The sequence below is a fragment of the Trichosurus vulpecula genome, chromosome 8 (genome assembly GCF_011100635.1).
Source record: "Trichosurus vulpecula isolate mTriVul1 chromosome 8, mTriVul1.pri, whole genome shotgun sequence".
In the NCBI taxonomy this organism is placed as follows: Eukaryota; Metazoa; Chordata; class Mammalia; order Diprotodontia; family Phalangeridae; genus Trichosurus; species Trichosurus vulpecula.
The window spans coordinates 42,897,843-42,917,257 of record NC_050580.1 but is presented as its reverse complement, the minus strand read 5'-3'; the positions used below and the strand labels follow the sequence as shown (position 1 = coordinate 42,917,257).

The 19,415-nt window shown below is 38.6% G+C and overlaps 1 protein-coding gene across 2 annotated transcripts in view; it reads right to left on the bottom strand.

Moving 5' to 3' along the window:
* The window catches only part of ZFAND4 (zinc finger AN1-type containing 4), a 52,846-nt gene that overhangs the window by 18,164 nt on the left and 15,267 nt on the right, over window positions 1-19,415 (bottom strand). Inside the window, exons 3-8 of one of the 2 annotated variants that reach the window (XM_036736046.1) lie at window positions 18,884-18,959; window positions 17,691-17,758; window positions 12,363-12,549; window positions 3,274-3,421; window positions 907-2,073; window positions 368-422 (exon numbers count right to left, since the gene is read on the bottom strand). In XM_036736046.1, coding sequence (XP_036591941.1) covers window positions 368-422; window positions 907-2,073; window positions 3,274-3,421; window positions 12,363-12,549; window positions 17,691-17,758; window positions 18,884-18,959 — 1,701 coding nt within the window. The remainder of the gene's footprint in view (window positions 1-367; window positions 423-906; window positions 2,074-3,273; window positions 3,422-12,362; window positions 12,550-17,690; window positions 17,759-18,883; window positions 18,960-19,415) is intronic. The other variant, XR_005008986.1, reaches the window with a different exon arrangement.

The following is a 19,415-nucleotide window of genomic DNA, read 5'->3' as shown; positions in this document are numbered from 1 at the left end:
CTGTTACTCCTAGGGAGACCAGCTGGGTTGGGGTGCGGAGCGGGCAGTGCATGCACTTTTTGAGGGTGCGGGAGGTTCCCTGTATTCTAAGGCAGCCCTAATTTGCCTCTTGGCTTGACTTTAGGAACCCACACTGCCAACGTTCCTTTGTATCATCGTTTGAAATAGACTAAAAGCACCTTGAAGACAGGGCCTTGTTTACTCTGTGTTGTACCCGCACTCCCCCCGCTCTCTCTTCAGACGAACACAAACAAACACATCATTTTAGCCCTCCGTGCTGCGGGATGCTTTCCTCCTGCCGGCTCATTCAGTCACGTGACACAATCACACCCTTATAGCGCCTCTACGTTCTCTTGAAGGTGCTTACCTACTCTTTTCCCTGCTGATGGATTATTTCCATTCATTCCAAGCCCATGGGGAGACTACAATTAAAGAACAAAACAACATCTACAGAAGTGAATCAGTGGGAAGAGGAAAGCACATCAAGTACCAATATTTCATATTTACAGTATTGTCAGGCTTTTAAAAATAAAACAATGCCCATGAAAGTTAAATGTAGCCAAACTATCCATAAGGCTCTAGATGTACTTCATTTAAATTAACCCAGAACAAATCTATGAATGCACTTTGATTTTTGAAAACATTTAATGACTAGATAATATACTGAAATGTGATGACCTAAAAGGAGGTTCCTGAAGTGGAATAAAAATAAATGAATTCTTTTACACTAAATTATATAACGATAAATTTGATAAACAGAATGAAATATAACTTCATAAACACTGCTTAATATTATTTAATTGGAATTTAACCATAAGCCTCCTTATTCAATTATAATATTAATATATTTTCCAACTCTATGCAAATTAAGGAAGGAGGGAAAACACTTGGAAAGTCAATACTTACTAGAAAAAAGTCAGCAGGTTCAATTTGGGGAGAGCTTTTCCTAAGACTTTCTTCCTGAAAATGCTGGAGATTTGTAGATAGTGTAATGGCAGAAGTCCGAAGCCTGCCAGCCCCACACGAGCTCTGTAAACTGTCTCTGCTTGCACTTCGTGCCAGTGAAGCAAGAAAACCTATATTGTTTACAGAACCCACAGGCTCTTTGGATGCCTTGTTAGCCATTTCTGTGATGTCCCTAGCCTCGCCTTTGGAAATAATATCGGATCTTTTACCAGGTGAGTCGACTTTAACACCACGAAATCTAGTAGTCCTAGGAAAGGAAGGATCTGCTATATTTCGGACATCCAATGATCGAAACACATTTTGTGAAGCAGAGGACCTCAGGCTGCCAGTCTCAAAGCATTTGGACTGTCTCTGTGGTTTCACTAGAGAAGTGTGATGTGTCAGTGGTGCAGAATACCGAAGAGGTGACAAGAGCCTGTTCTTTTGTGGGCTTAATTCACGAGGGTTCAGAATTGAAGTTTCCATGGTCTCTGAATTCAACATTCTTGCAATAGGCTTATGATGCTGCTCGGGAGTTTTAATATCTTTATCCCCATTGGTCAGTACAAGGTCTTGGTTTACCTTCTCTGTGCCATCCAGATCACCGTATTGTTCCATCACACTTCCTTCTGCTAACAAAGCAAATGCATCCATTTCAGGTGAAAGAGAATCTTCAGTGGCACACAACTCCACATTTGGAAATATGATCGTGTCTTCCTCTGTTTTAGATATTAAATTTTCTGAAAACATTTCTGTCTGTGTGGACAGAGGTGACACAAGAGGGAGGACAGCATCTGGGATGGACTGTTTGGTGCTTTCTAATTCAACCTGAGATACTTTAGCTGGTGATTTAATGCTACTGATTGAATGGGAAAGTGTGGTGCTCTCCCAGTTATCGCTTTCCTTAGCAATAGACGGTATAGGTCGACCAGCGGTGGCCAAAGTAGCCAAGGCTGAAAGTGTGTTCTGGGAAGGCTCAGCAGGATATGAATTTCCAGGTGGAGGCAGGCAAGACTGTCCAATGTGGGGGAGTACTCTCAACAATCTGTGACGAGCAGCTGCCATTGAACCACTGGAAGGTCGAGGAGCCATAGGTGGACGAGGTTTTACCTTGACAGTTTTCTTAGGCTAAAAGAAACAATTCAAAACATAATATCTTACAGATATGCATGGTTATTAGCTCTGTCCAGTTAGCAAGAACAATTCAATAAGAAAGAAGTGACTTACCAGCTTGTATTAGCTGATACCTCAAATTAATGTTCAAAGATATGAATATCCCAACCTATTAATAGCAGTTTGGATTACATCACAAAGACAATGGAATCTCCTGTATTAAAAATTTGTGGAGAAAACTGCATTTTTCTTTTAAACCATTTTGATGCTGTTTTGATTGACAGGAAATAGATAGACTGGGTCAGATAGTTATCTTACCTATTTTAAGTACCTAAAAATCAGATTGACTCAGATTAACTAATGGATGAGTCAGGTGACCTCTAAGAGGCCAATTCACCATGTGAGTCACATAGAGAGGCTTAAAGGTCTTGACTCTTGTTTCTCCTAAAAATGTGGTCACTTTGGATATGGAGGAAGATCTATGACAGCCATTTTAAGTAACTTACTATTCTCTTTAGAGAAAAAGCCACTTCCTCATGTTGCTGAGATTTTCTACCTGACTTAGGGTGCTATGATAGCTTCAAAGATTCCAATATGGGAGTTGAGGGCAAGCAGCTTTGTCTAGTTCCAAGTTGGCACCCTTAAAATTTAGGGACCTTCAGAGAGGGAAGCACAAAGAATATGAGTCTTTCTGTCCTCACTTTATTCCCTTAAACAGGATTGTAAAGACCAGCCTGGTCAAAACAGGAAGGAAAGAAGATAGGGCAAAAGTTGCCCTAGGCAGATGAAAGAGCATCCCATTTGAAATGTAGGATTTAGGATCCGTAACAAATGTGTTTTGGGACAGCATTTAAGAAAAAAATAATTTCAGTTCTGGGCTAGATCTAGAGATATAGTTCTATAACCCACATAGACACATGCAAATCATTAAGTAACTTAAATGACAAATGTAGCATATAGTCACATTAAAATAGCACTGTCAACAAACATATTACTTTTAATATCTTAATAAATGACAGAAGCCAATAATCCAAAACAATGATATCTAAACATAAATATATGTATACAATAAAAACATACATAAACACATATATTTATTTAGGTAATATAAACACAAATAAAAATATACAAAAGAATACAAACAATAGGATGGTGTCTTTTAAATTTTGCTATGGTAAACAATGGAAAAGCCTGGTCATATGGTGACTGCTTCACCTTTTTGCTGAGGTTCATGGTCTCCATTTTTGCTTTCAGCAGCTTCATTTTGTTCATAGTGATTGAATTTTCAATTATCTGTTGCCCAGAGGGAGAAGGTTCAATTTCTTCATCATCATCTGTATATAAATTATAAACGGAACCACCACTACAAAAACAAAAACACAAACACCCTGTTATCCAATGCACAGATAAAATAAATTCAGCTGCTAGTACTGTGTAAACAAAAGGAGTATTTTTAAAAGTAAGTTTTGGGAGGAGAAAAAAAATTAAATGAGTGTTGAGACCATGAAGTAGAAATGCTAAAAATATAGGGTTAATTGAGCTTCTGGAGTTCTTTTACAGTGTGATTTCTTCTCCTTTGCACTCACTATAGTATTCCCACAGAGGCAAAATCCAGTTCCACAAGGGTCTCCTGCTGGCATGGCCAAAGCTGTTAAGTGTGAAACCCAGACCACAGGCTGTTCAGCTTTTCATTAACCAGACGGTGGCATGGAAATCCAAATTTCTATCCATTCCGAGGGGGTTGGCACCATATAGGAACTGACACTCTCGTGTGGATATGACATTCTATTTCTACTCTAAAGAATAAAACAAAACAAAACAAAAAAAAGATGGACAACTTAAGGATTTCCTAAGTGTTACTTGGATATGTAACCAACCACCCAAAATGCTCAGGATTTTGAAGCATGAAAAATTTCAACCTTAGCAATTCATGACTTGAATCATGTGAAACATTTTTTTTAATGCTTTGATGGAGAGAGTGGAATAGTGGAAAGAGCACTAGATTCAAAGAGTCTGAGACCTGGGTTTGAGTCCTGACCCAAATACTTACAAGCTGTGTGACCATGGCCAAGTCACTTGACCTCTCTGATCACCATTCTCCTCATCTGTAAAATAAGGACAATATATGGACCTTCCTCACAGGACTGCTGAGGAAAAGTGCTTGTAAACCATAAGAGATTAAGACTAATCTGAAATATTATCACATACTGACTCTAGGAACACATTAAATGACACGATCTCTGAAAACAGAGTTTGGAATAAAGTATTACTCCAATGTCTTATTATGCTATGCTATGAGACTGTAAACTCTAACCCATTCTGCCAAGACGGAGAGGCTTGGAGTATGGACATAGCAAGAGAATACGACTAAATCATTTAAGGACTAGCTAAATTTCAGAAAGGCTCATCCACTGAAAGCTGACCACCAAGTGAATTTATCTTTGGTGGGGGGTGGGGGTGGGTATGCATAACAGCTCATAAAGACCACCATCTTGTTTATTAAGGTGTGAAGACTGTACTGTCTGCAACAACGGTATGAGTGCCCATGATGACCAATTCGTGGTTTTGCACAAACTTTTAAATAAAAATCATCATAATCCTCATTCATAACTTTCTAAAAACTTCACTTTGGTTAAAACTCACTGTGCAGGAATCTGCTTCCAAGCCCAATTCAACTATTAAGCTGGGGGAGACTCCATTTAGATTTTTCAGTACCGAGGATAGACAGAAGAAAAGAGGAAAACCATGAAGTTTGGTTTAACAAGGAAATATGCAAAGAGATATGAGAGTTCAAATTGATAAGGAATGGCTAAATTTTAAATATACTGGAATGGAACTGAGTAGGTATCAAGTTTGGTTGCTTTTCTTCTTTAGAAGGATCACTTAAGAGTATACATCTGCGCAAGAAAAGTTTGCAAATGCAAATTTCATTATCGTCTATGGCTGAATACGATAGGATAGTGGCCATAGGCCACTAAAGGCACATTAGATAATACTTCTGAAGCATTCACTTTTACCCAAGGGAGGAAATCAGGCAGCCCACTTCCCTTATTTCCATTTAGTGAAAGTGATAACGCCATGTCTAAAGAGGACGTGTTCATCAATTTTCCAGAGAAGGTGAGAGGAAAGAGGACTGCCCTACCAGTTCATATGTAGAAGTGGTAGCAAAATATGAGAAAGGGGCATGAAATGGTTGAACAACCCACTTCCCGGAAGTGGAGGTGATATGGTTTTCAATTTCGAAGGAAGTGATCTCAGCAGCTATTCTGATGTACAACGGCTTTCTGAATCATAGTTGTTACTGCTCATTTGGTAGCATAGCCTTGCAACTGTTTCAAGGCTGCTGCAGGCTAAGTGGCATTGACCAAAGATGAACTAGACAATGGTCTTTAAAGTCCCGCTTTGTCACTTTTGTGTATTTCACTCAAGGCATGGGGCTTGTAGCATGTACAGCTACTTCATTTCAGTTTCTGGGAACTTCTGTATCGTGGAAGGGGATTGGGGAAAGATTTTCTCCTATGTAGTTCAGATTCATTCTGTGGAGTCAGAAAAGAGATGTTTTTAATCACCATTTAGAATTTGGTGCTTAAGTTCAAAATCTGTTAAGAGTTTCATCTTCGATGATGAAATTCAGGCTGTTTTGCTGTTCCTAGAAAAGGAGATATGGGTATATACCATATAGATGCACATGAAGAGGGAAACTGCATCCCTCCAACATGAAATATACAGCATGCCAGAATATTAGTAACATTCCCACAAATTTGCTTCTTTTGGAAACAGCATGATTTCTGAGATCCTTAGCAGTTGTGAAGAGCACAAAATTCTTTTACATAGAGGAATGTTGCTACTTTATTTTCACACACTGGTAAATAATCAAGAGCTAAGAAAATTTTTTCTGCCTACCAAATATAATTTTTTTAAAAAAACTTGTATTTGAAAATACAACAAAAAGAACTGAGGTAAAGGACATACAGTCTCATTGAATTGGAAAGATCTAATTATTAAATTTACATGACCCAGAAAGTTTTGCGAAGCTTCTATTCATACAAGACCATCTTTTCACAATGTCAGATGGTCTTTCAACATGGCTCTTATGGCCAAAAACTTAAGATTTTTTTCTCCACTTAAATAATGAAATCATTAACATTTTGAAGCAGCAAATTAAGTACCTTCTCAAAAAAAAGGGGCTAATTTTGGTCAAATTTTAGACAGAATTAATCAGGCAGAACAGAATCACAGAAGTTTCTCATTTAGAAGAGATAAAGAGCATTTAGACCAATCCTTTAATTAAATAGAAGAAGAAATTGAGATCTTGAGAAGTTAAGTGATGTAAAGTCATGTTAAGTGGCAAAATAAAGATCGTTAATCTCTTAGGATCAAAAATCATAGATTCAAGGCCAGAAGGAACCTTAGAGTTCAAGTTCAATGCATTAAAGATGAGAAGTAGAACTAGCGAACTGCCTAGAGCACAGAGCCAGTAGAGTATCTGAGGTGGGATTCGGAGGTCCAGTGTACAATGACATACTGCCTTTTAATAAGCATCTGGTTCTCCCAGATTTTTCTAAGAAATGCAAAATCACCAACACCCATTTGACTGGAATATGAGTGTTTTCTAGGTTGTGATCAGATAAAGATTTCAAGTACTTTTTAAGACGTCCCTACCAGCTCAGAGAGTTACAGACTTGGTAGGTTAAAGAATCCTTTGTGAATTAGATCATCGAAACGCTTCATTTTACAGATGAGGAAATTGAGACCCCAACAGATCAAGTGACTTGATAATGTCACACAAGTAACAACTAGCAGGAAAAGGGATGTGAATCAAGGTTCTCTGAATCCCTTTACTTCTATGTCTTTCCCCTTTTTTGTTATGTACTCCTGATCCTGTGGATCTGGGTCAATTCTTATAAATGAAAGAAAAGGGAGAAGAGGAAAAAAAAAGGTCAAATAGTATTAATATTCAAGGAACAACAATACAATCTTAGCATAAAACCTGGTATGAACCATATATTTATAAAGGCAAACTGTAGGAATATCATTTGTAAATACCTATTTGATTTTATTTCATATCCAATGGCAGTAAATAGGAAAAACCATTAGATCTTAAGTGCAGAAGAGCCTGTTTAGAAGCAGATGGATAGTTCTGCTAACCCAGCAACACTGATTCTTTCATTCGTCAACATTTATTAAACTCCTACCATGAGAAAAGCACTGTTCTGGTTACTAGGGGAAGACACATGAATTAAGTAATAAGTGGTCCCTGTGCTTAAGAGCTCAGTTTGACAGGAAGACATGACACATTCATAAATAACTGTAATACAAAATAACACACATTGAGTGCCTGAACAAGTTTAAAGATATCAACAAATGTTTCTCTCCTGTCTTATCTTTAATACTCCTTTCTATAAAGATAATACAACAAGGAAAAACCACTTGGGGTGAATGGTTAACTTCTGTAAAATCAGATCAGATAAAGATTAAAAGTAAGTTCAATTATGAGAATAGAAAACAGTGGCATCCCTGTTCAAGCGCAACTGTTCCATTAGAGTCTAGCAACACCTACCAATTTTGGTAGTGAACCACTTTTTCTGGGCAAGTCTATGCCAGTCATATGTCACGATCATGGCTGGTATTCTCACTAACAAAGTGGCCCTGGCCCTCTGCAAGATAGATGACCAGATGCTGTAGCCTCATTATGTTGTCTTCACAGGAAGTTGTGTGAAGAGGAGAGGATATTACTACTACTGATACTTGTTGTGAGAAAATATGGCCAAATTACACCTGTGGACATCTATGTCCAGAGGTGCCCTGGCAAATATTACAATCAATAAAATAAATTTACAATCCTTTCAGATTATTTGAACCCCAATAAGATCTAAAACCTGATTTAATCATCCAAACTGCTTTGCTCTACTCTAAAAATGCCCTTTCTTGTGTCAGCAACTTCAAAGACCAGATAAGACTGACAAGGGGTATCTTTCCTGTTGGTGATCCGAAGTCTGCAATCAGAACTGTGGGATTTCTCTTATCTTGATATTCTAGGGACATCTGCATCTTGGGATCCTAATCTCTAACTGACACTACCTTGTCAACTGTCTTGTCTAACTGTATCTATGACTCATGTGACTAAGAAACTTCCTTTCTTATATGGAGACCATAAACTGGAGTTGGGATTGTTACCTAAACCTTGTCAATCTTCTTTCAGTCAATCAGAAGTTTGTTTCTGATTCCATGATCATGTATCTGCTAGCATTAAGGGAATAAACAATATGAATTTATATATCACCTAGCCTGTTTACCTCCTTTGACCAAACTTTCAGGTCGACAAAATCAAGCTCTGATTTGTAGCATTTGTTGATTTCTGAGGTATAAATGCTCCCAATGAAAATTTAACAAGTAGCTCTTGCTGAGCTGGCTCTGACACAAACATCTATGTCCTAGACTGACCACCCACAGCTGAAATTCCACTCTACCAGGATCCTACAGCTTCAGAAGATCAAAGCAGAGAAAAGCCTCAGAATCTGGAGGTAGCAGCTTCTGTTTGTGTCAAACAGTTATGCCCCCTGGCCAGGAGTGCATCTATTTATTTGTAATAAGATGCAAGCTGCATGAATATCAATAAAATGTCCTAGATAACAGATGCTGTTGTCTCCACTTGGTAATCCTAAGATACCAAAGGGCAGCACAGAGCATTCTTCAGGCCACGCCTCACATCATCTGGGCTCTGCCCCTTGGGGAAGTCTCTTAATTCTGGGACTCATTCTGTCTTCTCATCTACAGAATTAAGACACTGGATTAACTGCCTCCTAAGGCCCCTTGAAGTTCTTTAATCTGGGCAGGTCTGTGCTAATTTCAGACATATTAAAGAGATCAGGATCACGAGATGCATGTAGCTGCAGCATTTCTGGGATGTCATCTTGTAAACACGAAGAGGTCAATGGGCACTGGGTGAGAACAATACATCTCCCCTGCGCCAAAAAAGAAGTTGTGCTGTGACCAGATGGCCATGATGACATTCACATTCACATTTGATCCCCACTAAACACAGGCAAGAATGTGTCCTCCTGAAGGGACTGGACTGAGAGTCTACAGATTACAGGTGGACTTCATTTATATGATGTGGGTAAATCAGAGGTTAGCTGCCCACAGCCCATAGCCCGTAAATACAGCCACTGCCTGTTTTTGTACCTGCCTTGAGCTAACAATGTTTCTTACATTTTAACATAAAGTTTTATTTTATCTAAAAATGTAAAAAAAACCCCCACCACATTCTTAGCTCAAGGCCATACAGAAATAAATGGCAGTCCCAATTTGGCCCTCTGGCTATAGGCCTCCTGGTGTAAACTAAAATGTTGTCAATCAAATAATTCTAATGTGTACCAGGAGAGCTCATAGTTTCAAGGAATCATGGTGAATCCTTTCTTAAAATGAATTTGATATAGCAGAAACTTGATAAATGCTTACTGGTTATTAAAAAACATATACAAAAATTTTTAAATACTAAATTCAATTATTTCCACAAGAGAAGAAACCGACTATTCAAAGTAGATGAATCTTTACCCAAAACAGAATTCACCATTAAGTTTCATTATGAGGTCACAGTGAAACTTCCTTTAAAGTGATAAACAGCTATAATTTAACATAATTGTTATCCATCTTAGACTGAATATAGTACTTTACATTAGTGTTTTAGAGCAAATGGCAATTTTAAGAAATGTCAATATTTGAAAACCTCTGGGACTTTCCCAATGGAGTTGCTTGCTCCAAGGAGATGCTGTTTCTAAGCTTTCCTGCCTTAATGAGTGGCTATGGACAACACATATTATTGCCCCACAGAGCACAAACAGGAGATGGCTGGGCTCCCACATGGAGCCGCAGATCAGAGTTTGTTACTATGCTGTCATGGCTTGTAAGGACTCACTTGAAGATCATTTCCATGCTTTCATGAAAACTTGGTGAAATTCAGCATGGGGGGCTGACATTAAAACAGATGGAATTTATTGAACACGAAGTAGGTTAGTAAATCTGGTCACAATTATTTTCAAAAGCCTTTAGGTAACAAGCTTTCTAGTTCACCACTAGCCTTGTGACATCCCCAGGCTAAGTACATCAACAGAATATAGTCTTACTTCCAACAACACCCATCAGCATATGGCCAAAGCAGTGCCAGTACCCAAGTCACGATGTCCACGTGAGCTGACAAAGATTCAAACTGCCACAGTCACTGTCACACTGCATAGCCTGCGTAGAGAGGTGAGGGTGCTCCCTGCTTCTCATGGGGCGCTGGTTTCCTGCAGACAGAGGCCCTGCCAAGTGTCTTATGAGAACGATCAGGCTCTGTGAGGGGTTTGCAGCCTGTCCCCAGAGCCTTGCTGCTTATTCGACCCTTGTCCAGTCAATGCAGTAATTCAGTCCTATGCGCTCAACCCACCTGGGGATTTTAATAGGGAAGAGGAAGGAAGGAGAGGAAAGCTTTGAGAAATGAAATGATGCCGAGAAGAAAACTCCAGTATTAGGCTAGGGAGGGAAATGACAAGAAAATAAGCTCATATCCAGGTTTTACTACTTCTCACCTTGCACTAATGCAAAAGCCCCTGCCAAGAGTATTTTGTCTCTCCAAGCCATCTTATACACCACCGTCAGAATAGATCTGGCTAACACCCAAGTCTGATCATGCCATTTCATTCCTTTGAAACTCTTCAATCATTCCCCACAAGGCACTACATGAACAAAATTCAAGACTCACTAGCTTGGCATCAGAGCTCCTGCACAACTCATACTTCCAGCCTTTATGCACACACTCATGTCCTTTTGTCCAAAATAGCCGATTTATTACTCCCTCAACAAATATATTTTGTCTTTGAACTTTTGCTTATACTTTTCTTATACCCAGATTTCCTCCCTCCTGATGTAATTTTATTCATACTTAGAGGTTGAGCTCAACTGTCATCCTCTCCATGAAACCTTTCCTGGCCACCCTAACTAGAAACAGTCCCTGCCTCCTAGGAACTCTCGAGTGCCTTCTTCGTGTCCTTCTCTGCATTTACAATCTACTTCATTTTTTAGCAATCTATGAAAATATATCTTTTCCACTATCTGACACAGAGCCTTCCACATTGTAATATGTACTTCTTGTACATCCTGTGGCCAGAACACATTCACCCCAACTTCTTTCACACTTATACACATAATGAAGATAACCAATGTTCATATGTATAACCCAGAAACGCAAGGCCCTCAAATCATCAAAGAAAAATTCAATTATGCTCCACATATTGGAATTACTGGAGAGATAAGATATACTAATTTTGGAAAGACTTCAACAATTAGGTTTGAAACTACAAGGTTTTCTAGTTTATCCTTGGAATTCTGGTTCTGTCAAATAGTAGATGGAGAACTTTGGGTAAAACATGTCACCCCTCTGAGCCTTGTCAAGGGAAGCATCTATAAAAGCTTAGAGCAGATGATCTCAAAGGTCCACTCTAACTCTCAACCCTATGAACCAGAGGGTTTATTTCACCCTAACACCTAACCAAGATAGTAATGTCTCACAATTCTGTTTTCCAAAGAGCTTTCCTTAAAGGAGGCATTGTATTATTGAATCTACTTAATGATTAAGGAAACAGAGGCACACAAGGTTAATTAATTTGCTTTTGAGCACATGGGAAAGTTGTTGGGGCTGGCATTTGAACCCAAGGCCTCCAACTCCAAAATTAGTCCTCTTTCCATAATACCATCTTTTACAAATGTCTCACCTCTTTTGAGGTTTTTTTTTTTCCGAGGTGCTTTTAATAGAAATCCACTGGTCATTCAGTACTTACTGAGCACTTGATGCATGCTGATCACAACAGAGCCCCCTTTATAAGACCAGTGAAAAGAAATTCCCTCTTTGTGAAGTGTGCTGAATTTAGCTTTTACTGAATAACATGCTCTGATCCAAAATGTATCTGAATTATGTAAAAATGCAACCTTTTCATAGTTTTTCTAAGGGGATGGGAGAAGGGGAATCGAACTTAATGAAACAATTTCCAGGTTAGGTTTTCAAGTACCTTTCTAAGAGCCCACTATAAACCTTCAGACTAAAGAGGCCAGCATCAACATTAACATAATCTAAATTAGCAAACTGACAGTATGCCTGGAATTTCTTAAGCAATTTTATTCCTTGGGCAAAAGTGAACAAAAATATCTATCCATATAATGAAATTATCTGGACAAATCTCAGTAAATTTAAAAGATTTATCATATATTTAACGTTCTACTAACTTCCCCCTTTCTGAAGCAGGCAGAGGGATCCGAGCCCATTTTACCTTAAGGATTCAGATAATGGTGTTAAAGTGCCATCTCCCCTATCTACTACTCGGAAGAAATTCAACTGATCTCCTTCTCGGTATACCAAAAAGGTGACTTGTTTGTTGCATGAGGCCTTCTCCCAGACCTCATCACGACTGGAATCCATGTATTCAGCCATTTCCCTAAGAGGGTCTTCCATTGGAACTACAAGGGGAAAAAAGAATGATAAACAGGCTCTCAATTTCTCTTTGGTTTAAAGCATCTCAATACACTCATGAGACCTGATAAGAAGCTCTATCGAAATAATGTCTTCTTGTACTTAGTACACATGTAATACTCTCGTCTAAGCAAGTTTATGGCATTTGGGACCTTAATACAATGTCCTCTACATTCCACAATGAGAAAGGTAAAGTTATAATTTCCAGTTCTCAGGTTCCATCGGTAGCATCTTCAGGCACAACAGGTTTCATTATGTCAGTGCAGTGTCTAAGACAGAGTGCCTAATAGGTCAGTACAGATGATAATTTTAATAATCATCTCGCCCCTCCTCTGTCACTGGAAGTAAATCCCAGTCACCAAAAAGCAATATGTAACATACCATGTACATTATGCTAGGGTACAGATATATGGAATCAAAAGAAGCAATGGCTCCACAACTTTGGCTTACTTTCTTGAAGAGCCTGGCAGAAAGTTATACAAATGAGAAGATGCATTAGTCATATCAGGGTCCTGTTTAATGCAAATGAAGCTGAAATGTAGTAATTAGTCAATATCCTAGTCAATCTCTGTTCTGCCTCACGGCTGGGGAGGGGCCACAGGAAGGGGATGGAGACTACCACAAGCTGTCCCCAGGGAAGTTTATCAGGGTCTGCTTTTGGTATAGGGCAGTCTTGGAGATTCTTTCAACGGCAGAGTAACCAAAGGGAATCTGTTCCCAAGGTCTTCAGCCATTGGAGGTTTCAAACCAGTTAAGAGAATTCATAGGCTGCACTGTCCTCCCCAAGTCTTATAACAGATTATTTCTATGAGTTCTATAACCTAAAAGCTAGGTTTGCGGTAGAACTGCGGAGAGCTTTTGTTTAGAGCCGGAAGGCCTTCCAGCTTAAAATCCCAGGGTTTGCGATTTTATGTGAGGATCTTGGAAAGATGTTCCCCCAAAGCACATCATTACCATGGATACTTTGTGTCATGCTGCAAAAGGACCACTGTTGTAACTGACTCTCATGTTGTGGCAGAAAGTGTTCAATGACTAAATTTCACCTATGTGGCACTGATTTCATTTCGAAAGAATTAACATGATTTCCAAAGATGCTTCTACGCTCTATTCTTTTTCCTGAGGATTACTCTAATTCTAAGGTCAGAAGTCATACCTCATACTTGAGGTGGGGATTAACATATTGCCACTTGGCACTACTGGCCTTCTTGGAAGCTGCTTACCCAGCCTCAATAAAGAAAGAAGACAAATGGATTCATATATTGTAATACAGCAATAGCACAAAATACCCAAAAAGCACACAGCTTCCTAACAAGGCACAGGATAAGTGAGGATTCATGCAAGAGAGAATAAGTTCTTGTTTTTCAATGACAGGCACTGTTGATTTCCTGCACATGCAATCCCCTTGAGAACTCATTTGGAGTGTCAGGACCAAGATGTTATTACCTTTTTAGCCATTATCATCCTCTTGGAAGGTTCTTCTATCTGGAAGCTGTGCTAGTAAGATTCGTAATGCTGACAAAATCTTTACAGAAGGCTACACAGGGCTGTGACTGAGACTGGTCACACAGGCAACATTAAAGGAGATATGGGGACATTATATTGAATTCCCAGCACCTGGACAGCAACCCTCATAGGCTTGACTGACTAGGACCATGGATAACAGTTATAGTCATAAGCCTAATTTACATGTAGCTCTACCTGGCAGTCCACATATGTATAAAATCAAATTTTTGCAAGAAGATTTTATAATCTGAAACATTTAATAATAAAAATCCCTTAAATTCTTTGAATATAAGCAAACAGAGGCAGGTGTCTGAAGTCAGACCTGAAGTCAGAAGGACCTGAGTTCAATCCCAACCTCAGACACTTATTAGCTGTGTAACCCTGGGCAAGTCACTTTACCCTAATTGCTTCCAAAAAACCCAAACCAAACAAGAAAACAACAAGGTATCAGCAAATACATTTTGAGACTCCTTGTCCAACTCTCTGAAGGGCCCACGGGCCTTATAGGCACATGGGGGAAAAAACCTCCATCAAACACAATATACATAACAAATAAACCTTAACAGATAAAAGAATTATTTTAAGAAATTCAAGTGTCTAGATTCAACATCACTTATGGATAACATCGCCAATAACCAAAAGGATAGACTTATGGTTGCAATCTTTCAAATGAACAGTAATTAAAGAGATAACTATCTTTTAAAGATACTACATGTATTTCTGAGTTGCTATGTATCCCACAAATCCATTTATTATTTTAATGCAAAAACATTTTTATTTATTACAAGGGTGGTTTTTATTGGCATGGAATAGACACAGCAGAAAACAATCATAATGTGAAAAGCATAAAGCATGAATAAAACTTTCTGAAAAACAAATCATCTTATTTAGCATATATAACTCTTACTTCAATCTTTCAAGAGTATAATTTAATCATTTAATTGTGACAAAAGCAAACCAACCAACCAACCGAACACCACAATTCTTCCCCTAGCCCTGCCCCTTTTGGCACATCTGGCAGAAGCCTCTCCACACTTAGTTGGGCAATAATCAATCCTATTACAACAATCTATTCCAGAGCTTGTAGTCCACTAGCCTACCATCCTAGAACCTAGGGTTATGTCTACTCTGTCATGAGCCAATGGAGTAGAGAAGGTTAGCAATTCTTAAGAGCTCTCTAATTTTATTGATGGATACTGGCTCCACCAAAGCAATTCATCACTGGTCTTGCAGAGTTGCTATGACTGAAAAATTCCTCACCTTGTAGTCAACCTGTTGTTGAGCATCTTCAAATGTAGCCAGGCTGGTGCTCGGGTAACAGAGACAGCTTTTCCAGCTTGGTAGGACCTGCCCAAGTAGGAAGTCTAATGGCTCAGACTTCCAGAACCCAGGGTCACCTCCAGGCACAAGGAAGCACTTTAGTGGAAGTAGGAATGTGTACAAGAAATGAAATCTTAGTGCATTCTCAAGGAGAAATCAAAATTTGGGGAAAAAAATTTCCCTAACTGGCCCAAGTTTAAAATGAAAATTGCTTAAGAAAACTCTTTAAGGTAACAAGTGAAATATTAGACAACTATTTTAACCATAAATGGAATTCAAAGAAGATAAATACATGTGTATCCAAACCAAAGAGGAATTGAAGACTAAAAATGGTATTTCTTAACTGTAATCTTTTACTGGTACAAAGATTCGGTATTCATCAAGGAGAATTCCTGTATCTATGTACAACTTTTACACTCAGCCAGGTTTATACTCAAGTATGGTTGGTCTAATCTCTGATTTAATTTATGTGGGAAATTCAAGTTTTTACTCCGAATCACAGAAAACATGCCATGTAAATAATCTCTAACTGCTTGCTGAAACACTTATCCTTAATTAAGTCACAGGAAGCTGCAGGGAATATGCATAACAGTTTGATGTTTCAAAAAGTACTTTCTGGTCTTGCATTAATACAGGAGAGTAATTTTGAACATGCTCACAGGATGAGAGATTTAGAACTGGAAGGAACTTTAGAAGTCAACCAGCAGAATCCCTCATTTTAAAGATAAAGAAATTGAAGGCAAGAGACGATAAATCAACAAGTCAAGTCAACAGGCATTTATTAAGTGCTTACTATGAGTCAGGCATTGTGCTAAGTGCTGTGAATACAAAAAAGACAAAAACCAGTCAAAGGCAAAAAGGTGATCTCAAGAAGCTTATGGACTCATGAGGGAAGACAAAATTCAAACAACTACACATAAACAAGATATAAAGGAAGCCAAAATTTATTAAGTACCTACACTGTGCCAATCACTTTACAATTACGATGTCATTTGATCCTGACAATGACCCATTATCATCTCCATTTTCCAGTTGAGGAAACTGAAAAAACAAGTTAAGTGACTGACCCAGGGTCACACAAGTAAATGTCCGAAGATAAAACTCACGTCTTTCCAACGCCAAGCCCAGCACTCAATCCTAACTGCTATTTGTCTGTATATATGATATAGGTGTGCATATACACACACATATGTGTGTACATATATATATATGTAATGTGTGTATAAACACTGGAAAATTACAGATAACCTCTTTCCTGACTTTCATCTTACACCTCTTATTAGGTATCTTGAACTACATACTCCATGTATAACTTTGTAATATCAATTAAATTGGGACTTTTTTACTGTTTTAGAATGATAAATTAATTAAGTGTCTTTGATTGAGCCTTACTGGGTGCAAAGCCCCAGGCCCAAACGCCTATGTGTGCGTGAAGCCCTCAGGGTCCTAAAGGGAGCTGCTAAGAACAGACCCAATAGTAGGAGCCTAAGTTCCGGTCGATCAGATGACATTTGATGACAGCTAAAGAGTGTATAAAAAGAGAGAACAGAATTATTTGCTTGAGGCTCTCACTCCTGGAGGTACAGGACTCTGGGCAGCCCCTCTTAAGTGCCTTTCAGCTCACCCAGATGTTGATGGTTTCTTGGTAACTATGAATTATATTTGGTCTGTTTATACTGTATCTTTGTAATTTGTTTGTATTTGCTCTGAAGTTCAGGGTGCTGGCTTTTTCCCCTGAAGCAAGTGAATGATATTTGTATGTTGGATTGAAATAAGCTTGTCAAACCCTTAACGTTGCTTTCTTTAGTAAAGCAGATCAAAAGAACCTGTGCTGGCAGCGTTCTTGTTGTTGGGCTTGTGTTGGTCTTTCACCCCCACAGCAACTGCTAGCTGAATTGTTGCTACAAACTTAAATTCAGTTCGTACAAAACACAAGTAATTCTCTCTCCTCCCTCCAACCTTCGATTTTTCTAATTTCCCTGTTACAGTCAAGGGTCTGTCATAAGAAAGGGGAATGAAACTTGTTTTGCTTAACCCCAGAGGTCAGAACTAGGACTGATGGGTGGAAGATACAAAGAGGCAGATTCAAGCATCACATCCCAAACGGGGTGGGATGGAGGGGCCTCCCCTTACCAGGACTCTACACAAGGGCTGGATGGTCACTGGTAGAACATGTCCCGGGGGAGTCTTGTTCATGTGCAAGTTAGATTAGAAAGACTCTGAGATCATGTCTCAAGCTGAAATTCTATGAAAACTAAACATTTTTTAAAATTCATATTCAAATTGTTTTACTTCATGTGCCTACCTCTTCTAGTATTTATTGGTCCACCACGCATAGCCAATACCAGTTTCAAGGTACAACCTTCTGAAATGCTGTGGATAAAAAACAGAAGAACATATCACCAAAATGTATTTAATGCTCAAAATACACATAATATCATGCTGGTTGGCCAGACACAGTACCTATCTTTAAGAAATTTGAACTAATATGTTTCAAGGTAGAAAAATAAAAGTATATGTGTTCAACTGCTTGAACATCAAAACTCAAATATGATTTGTATAAGTCTTTAGTATTTATTTGCACTGGACCTGGGATTTCATAGGAATGCCTGGTGAGGAAGCTCCCTGTATCAATGCAAGTCAGTCAGTACCAGCTCTGCAGCTTAAGGGTCTCTTAGGGGATAGACTGGGTGACTGAAAGGTTGGGGGAGGTAGCCAGGGTCACAGCCAGCATGTGTAAGTGACAGGACCTGAACCACAATCTTCCTGACACCAAGAGCCGTTACCTTATGCAGACTTTTAAGTATGTATATTATGTTAGTGCTTCAGCAGGGAGAAAGGCAATGGGAGTCTTTTCTTTGAAACAGTATTAAGTGCTGAAGACTGAAAGGTTTTATGGAATTATCCTTTGACTACAATAAAAGGGAAATAACTTGGCTACCTGTGAGCAGGAAGTCATTACAGACAAATTTCTAGAAAATAAAAGGATCACAGACTTGGGGGTGGAAGAGACCTTATACAAGACCCACTCCAATCCCCTCATTCTACAGATAAGGAATCTTAGAGGGAACACATGGGTATAAAGGTAGGATGAGCTGGCAAAAAGAGTGGCCAAATAGTTTTACAAAAGTGAAATGCAAATGACTGAACATATATAACCTGTATCAAATTGCTTACCAATCTTTTGGGTGGGTGGGTGGAACTTCGAACTTAAGAAATTTTAAAAAAATGTTAAAATTTTCTTTACATGTAATTGGAAAAAACACTATTTAAAAAAAAAGCAAAATGAAGTCTGAACACAGGAGTAAAAGATGAATCTCAAGTAAAGGACTTGAACCTTATGACAAATCTGGATCCGATGCCTAGAGGAATTGTGAACCTCTGTAAAAATGCAGGAGGAGCTGGGGAACATAATTAAAGCAGTAGAAAGAAAAACAAACTGGCATCAGTGTGATTACTCTTCAATACCATCAGAATTTTTTAAAAATGTGCACTCACTTGTAATCATTCAAGCAATAATCATCTTCAAGCTCCATGCTATTCCAAATTAAATGTTGCTGACAGATAGGAATGCCTTAAAAGGAGAAAAATCACAATGGTTAAATAATTTGATACCATTTCCAAAACAAGAGGATAAAAAAGCAATTTTATTTATAGAATTATATATGGGCAACATTTTTAACAACCTTCATATTTTCTTTATTTTCATACTGCCTATCTCTTTCACATGTAGGTATTATGGCAGCACTCCCGTGGCCCTTTTGAAAAACTAGACTGCCAATCTTAAAACCATGTGTAAAGAAAGACAAAAGGTTCTCTGATCTTACTCACAACAACAAATGCATCTGTATCTTGCTTCATAGTGCACAAAGCATTTCCCTCAAGACAATACTGGGGGATAAGTAGTACATGAAGTCTTCTCTGTACTTCACAGATGAGGAAGCTGGCTTAAAAAGATTCATGCCTGCTACTCATGGGCACATGGGTTACTAAGAATAGTTGAGGGGACTCAAGACCAGATTTCCTGACT